The 6,291-nt window shown below is 43.5% G+C and overlaps 1 protein-coding gene across 1 annotated transcript in view; it reads right to left on the bottom strand.

Annotated features, from left to right (window-relative positions):
- Adam10 (ADAM metallopeptidase domain 10) overlaps window positions 1-6,291 on the bottom strand; it is a 141,879-nt gene that overhangs the window by 70,426 nt on the left and 65,162 nt on the right. Inside the window, exons 3-4 of the mRNA XM_023712550.1 lie at window positions 5,530-5,648; window positions 1,965-2,123 (exon numbers count right to left, since the gene is read on the bottom strand). Of these exons, the coding sequence (XP_023568318.1) occupies window positions 1,965-2,123; window positions 5,530-5,648 (278 nt within the window). The remainder of the gene's footprint in view (window positions 1-1,964; window positions 2,124-5,529; window positions 5,649-6,291) is intronic.

Below are 6,291 nucleotides of genomic sequence, written 5' to 3'. Positions count from 1 at the left end.
CCAGCACCACATGCCAGCCAGCCCCGCCCCCTGGTGGGCTGAGCTGGCCACACACACACACACACACACACACACACACAAATAAAATTTAAAATAAATAAATAAATCTGTAAACATTAACAGTTCTGTTCAAAGCACTTCCTTCTGTATTCCTCACATTTCCATTTACTAAACTAAGAATTACAACCAAAATCAATCTAAACATTACTACTTTAATTTTAATATCACTAATGGAGGAGCTGGGGAGATAGCTCAGTAGAATAAGCACTTGCCTGGCAAGCGCAAGGGCCTGAGTTCAATCCCTGGTTGGGGGTGGGGGGGTATCACTAATGGTATTTAATAATAAAAGCAATATAAACACAAAACTAAACTGCACAAAGGTGGGGCATGGTAGCACACGCCTATAATCCCACTTGGGAGACCAAGGCAGAAGGATCTCCGAGAGCTCAAAGCCAGCCTGGCCTACACTGTTAGTTCAAGGCCAGTCTTAAGTACAGAGCAAAACCCTGTCTCAAAATAAAACCAAAAATTCAAAACACCAACAACAAAACAATTACAATGCAATGTGGGGGAAATGTAATTAAAGTATAAGAAAGAAATGAGAAAATGAAAAAGTAGAATATATCCAAGCCATATACAAGAAAGCAACATGAGGACGAAAGTAAAGACAGAAGCAGAATGTGAGAGGGCCTTGTGGCACTGGCTGGGAAGGTACGTGGCTGGAGGGCAACAGGGACGGACACGGCCCCCCAAGCACCACCCCTCCTTCCTTCCCATCAGATGGTCTTCTCTGACTCTGCAGAAACATTCTAAGGGAAAAATACATCCAGGGTTCACTAAATATTTATGAAGATTTTGCTAGCAGCATAAACCCTAGCTGGAACATCAGGAGCACAAGACACAGAACCTGTACCTGGATAACACATAGCCCTGACAGGGAGGAAACCTGCAAGCAAGAGAGACAGGCAAAGGAGTTCACGTTCCTACCAAGAAGGAGCACTGAGGCTTGGACACTGAAGCACAGTGCTGTCTGAAATGCCAGGAGCTGGAAAAGGAGTCAACAGGGATGAGGGAAAAAATAAGCAAGGACCGTTGATGGACCCGAGTTCGCCTCAAGCTTAAGCCATGACCACACCCTCCTCAAGTAGCTGTGCTGTTCTTAAAACGGCAATTGGGGGGCAACAACAAGCAGGTGGACGGTTTGCAATGCAGACACTGCAGAGCAGCTGAGGCAAAAGATCACAGCACTGAAAATGCCATTATACTACTACAAGTAAGGATGAAATTATTGACAAACGTCTGTGTCAAAAAGAAAACGAAACCAGGAGGAAGCTTCTAAGTTAGGACGACAGGCAAAAAAAGTGAAACCAGCCTAATTAGAGTAAAACAGACAGAGGGCCCAAGAGATAAGTAAGTTAGAGGCACGCATTTCAATGAAGCAGCCTCGTCATTACACAACTATGGACACACAGACAGGGCAGAATTAAACGGCACAGTCTATTTTTTCTATACTTAAAACACAGATAAAGAATTCTCCCAACAAATTCTCCCAGTGCATAAAGACCAGGCAGGTAGAGGACAAAACACTGGATAAAACTGCGGTCTCACCGAGCTGAGGTCCTTACTTCAGGACTGCAAAAGGAAACACTCCCAAGATTCAGAAATCACAAAAATTGCTAAAACGTAAACGTTTCGTAAGTGCACTTTTCCTCTGCGGGCCACATCTGGAAAGGTGGCAGCGTGAACAGACTGGCTGGCACAGAGCGACGTAGTCCCGGTTCCATCAGCTTGGATGACTCAGTCAACCGAGGCCTGCACCACAGCGAGGCAAGGCGCCCCGGTGCCCACACGCCCGCCGCCCCAGAAAGGCCCACAGTTCGCAAAGGGAGGCTTCATTTCCACAAAGTCTCCATTACTTAGACACCTTTCTGCAAAAGGTTACTGGATACAAGGGAAGCACTTACTAATGTCATCTTCATGGTAGATGACAGAGTGGAAAGGCAGGGCTCGGTCTTTAATGTATCTCTCTGCTGGCTCGATGTAAAATGTGCCACCGTGAGTCCGGATGAACCCTTCAAATCTTCCATCAATCACTGACCCATGGCTAAAACTTCCTTCTTCACCTATGAATGAAAGCAACATCTTCAAAACTTATTTTGTACATGAGAAAGTCATTTCACTTTTTTTTGTTGTTCTTTTTGGTACTGGGAATCGAACTCAGGACCTTGCACTTGCCAGGCAGGTGTCTGCCTCACCGAGCTATTTCCACAACCCATCATTTTACTTTAAAAAGCCATTTTTATGTTCTTTTTCAAATATCCAAAGTATAACTGGGGAAATTAATTTTCACATAAAATATATAAAGTTAAATTTGAGATAGGAACATCAACCAGAATTCAAAATATAGAATTACTACTAACAATGAAAACTAGAACAGGTATCTGCCTTGTGACATATCCTAGCACCTAGAATACTTCCTATCAGAAGAAAACTTCCCGTCATGCATGCTTTAGTCATTCAACAAGTAATTGTTAATTTGAGAAACTCAGAAGCAAGTTGAACCTCTAATATAGCATATACTTTCAGAATAAAGATACTCAAAAATGTCTCTTTAGAACTTCTGCTTTAGGAGCCCTGGAGATAGCGCAGTGGTCTAAGTGCCTGCCTGGCAAGTACAAGGACCCAGGTTTCATCCCCAGTGCTGTATGCTGTGCTGGCTCTGCGCGAAGCTGGCCCCTGGGTATGGTGGCCCATGCCTGTAATCCCAGTGCTCGGGAGGCTGAGACAGGAAGATCACTAAGAGTCTGAGCTGCATAGCAAGACACTATACCAAATAAATAAATAAATGATCTTTTAAAAATAACTGATTTTAAAAAAGAAAGCAAAAACTTCCTGCTTTAGGTCAGTACCCAGCAGGCTGAGGCTGGAGGATCACCAAAAGTTCAAGACCAGGCTGTCTTACATAATCAGCTCAAGGCTAGCCTGAACCACATAGTAAGACCCTGTCTAAACAACCAAACAAACAACAGAAAACCTACCACAAAAGTTCAGCTTTAATTATCACAAGTAAAAGTTTTTCCCATCTGACATGCTATATGTGAATCTTTTGGCTTCTTTGCCACCTTCAAGTTCTATAAATGTTTTTATTTTTTTTTTATTAATTTTATTGAGAAACAAATAGTAATGAAACAGTTTCACTATAAATGTATTTTTAAATACAAAACTACTAAATATTTCACAAGGAATAGGAACAAAAGCATATCAACAACCCTTTTTTAAAAGGTATCTGACAAAGACTTGGAATACTGTTCCATCAATTACAGTTAAAGACAATAACAGAAAAAAAACAGTGTTAGGGCTGGCCAAATAGCTCAGCAGATTAAAGTGCCTGCTTAGGCAGACGCAGGGACCAGGCATTCGATCCCCGGGCCTGCCACGCCGGCCCCACCCCTGGGGCTTGTGCCTGTAAACCAAGCACGTGGGAGACTGTAAACTGGAGGATCATTACGAGTCCAATCTATGTAGTGAGACCCTGAACACCCTGTATACCCTGTCCTAAATACAAAAAAAAAGTGTTATTTAGTCCTTAATTACAAAACCTGAACACCAAACCTAATGCCTGAAGGAGCGGAAAGTGAGTTTTTTCTCTCACTGCCAGGGCTCCACGTGCACCAGGCACGCGCCCTTCCACAAAGCTACGGCCCTGTCTCCTGCCTGACCTTCGTTTTTGTTCATTTGGGGTCTTGCTGTATTGCTAGGGTCAGCCTCGTAGCTCTAGGATCAAGCAGTCCTCCTGTCTCACACTCGCAACGCGCTGGGAGCACATACCCTGCCTCTGCACCCAAATGGGGCTTTAAAAGTTAAATATAGTACAGCTAGACACAGGAACAGAAACCACAACGTGAAGTTTATTTGTTAAAAACCCTCACTGAAAAGAGTGCTCACATCTCAAGCATTTTCTCTCACACCTGTTTTGAGGTGCTAGCGACTAAACCCAGAGCCCCCTAACAGCTAGCTAGCAGCATGCTCTAGCATGAAGCCAGAGGCGGCAAGCCTAAGGCAGGCATGCCGCGGCCAACAAGCTATGCTCCCAGCCCCCACTTCTCCAGAACTTCTGAACTGTACGTTCACATTAACTGGCGGGCTTTGAGTCGGTCATGAGCTCAAAGCTCTTCCCCACCTACCGAGAATGGGCACAGCCTACCAGGCGATCTGCCCAGCGAGACACCTCAAGGGCCCGGGAAGATTACCTATTAATTACTGTCACTTTATTTTCAGCTCAAATGATCTCTGGAGTTTCCTTTTAATTTTTCCTGTTTTCTTATAGAATACAGAAAGTTATTGCTCATTTCTTTCTTCAAAGGTCAGACAGTTAGGGCTGGGGAGATAACTCAGGGGTCTAAGCGCCTGCCTGGCAAGCACAAGGACCTGGATTCAATCCCTGGGCATGCCATGCTGGTCACCAAAACCAGACATGGCAGCACAGGCCTGTAATCCCAGCAATGGGGAGGCCGAGAAAGGAAGATCACTACGAGTTCGAGCTGCGCAGGGAGACCATGTACAAAATAAATTAAGATTTTTAAAACAATTATTTAAAAATCAGAGAATTATAGAATCATTAAAATTTTTTGGAAAGTTTCAAAGTATTTGGTGTCAAATTTTTATACCTTTCAGAAGCCAGATGTAATTCATTATTAAATACACATGTTAAAGATTAAAAGATATCATTTTTCAAAGACCATTTACTCTTCATGATTCATTCACAGGCCTCTGAATTTTGTTTTAAGCAGGAGAAAGAACACACAAAATTTTCTACACACTTAAGGTATGGGAGTATTAGGCTCGAAAAATAACAAGACAGATGCCTCTTATGCAGGGCTTATTTCTGTAGGAGCTGGAGCTCATATAGCAAAGGAGGGTGGCCCAGAGTGGGAGAGTGGCACGAGGAAGGCTGACAGGGCACGGTGGCACATGTCTACAAACCCAGCACTCAGGATGCTGAGGCAGGAGGATCACTGTGAGGCCAGCCTAGTCCACATGCACAGTTCAAGGCCAGCCTAAGCAAGACTCTGCCTCAAAAAACCAGAGAGCGAAAGGTGCACACCGTGAGCCAGGACAGTCCCAAGGCAGAAGCTGTCACAAGGCTGCAGTCTCCGCACCAGATCTGTGGGTCCAGGCTCAGACCAACCTGCTTCTCTGCACAGTGCAGACACATGACTCCTCCCTAATCTTAATTCTCAGGAATCATCCAGATCTGAGCCCCAGATCCAAAGCACAGGTGGGGGTCGCTCTGAGTATGACTTCTGGGCTAAGGATCCTGGGTGACAAACTGGCTGGCTCAATTCTGAAGGAGCCGAGCATCTTCCAGAACAGCCAAACCGAAAGGCACTGACTCTCCACCACCCGGGAGACAGAATATCTTCCCTCAGCTGAGGGACAGCAGCTCTCCTGAAATATCTGCTCACACACCTAAATACACATGTCCCTGGTAGAAAAGAACTTCACACAGTTGTGTTAAGGTTAACTTACCATAAATATGTCCAGTGTAAATGTGAGAGGTATCATAATCAAGTACTTTATCTGATGTTTCTACTTTAAATTCATCACTAAACAGGGAAGTGTCCCTCTTCATTCGTAGATTGAAATGTCTGCAAAATGCAATGAGAAGAAAAGAATGAATTTAAAAACATCCAAATTTTAAATGACTTTTATTATTTTAATAAGCCAGCAAAATACAGACTGCCACTTAACTGTCTTATTTGGTAAATACATGAACCAAAGCTTTTCCTACAGAAATTCTGCTACAGCATAAAGGAAACAACCCTAAGGAGTTTTTAAACTTTTTGGTACAGGAATGGAACTCAAAACCTCGCACTGTCAGGCAGGTGCTGTGCTGCTGACCTGCATCCCAGCCCCAGGAGAGGCTTCTTGAGTAACTCCCAAAGCATAGGAAACAAAACAATCAACAACTGGGCACTTAATCCCAGCTCTTGGAGGGCTGTAAACAAGTGGATCACTAAGAGTCCAATCTAGTAGTGAGACCCTGAACACCCTGGAGACCCTTCCCTAAAAGTACCAAAAAAAAAAAAAAAAATTCAAGGTATAAGTGATAATAGAATCTTTTAATTTCAAATTGTGATGAGTTCAGAGAAAAGCCAACAGAAAGACAGAATACTTCTTCTTAACACCAAGGAGATGAAGCAATCACATGTAATATCTGGTACAAACTTACAATAAAAACGATGTATCGCTCATCTAAAAACAAAAAACAATTGGGCATCAAATTAAAGC

This window comes from Octodon degus, unplaced genomic scaffold (assembly GCF_000260255.1).
Source record: "Octodon degus isolate 3935 unplaced genomic scaffold, OctDeg1.0 scaffold00026, whole genome shotgun sequence".
Lineage (NCBI taxonomy): Eukaryota > Metazoa > Chordata > Mammalia > Rodentia > Octodontidae > Octodon > Octodon degus.
Note: the sequence above shows the minus strand (reverse complement) of the source record. Positions and strands in the feature narration are given on the sequence as shown.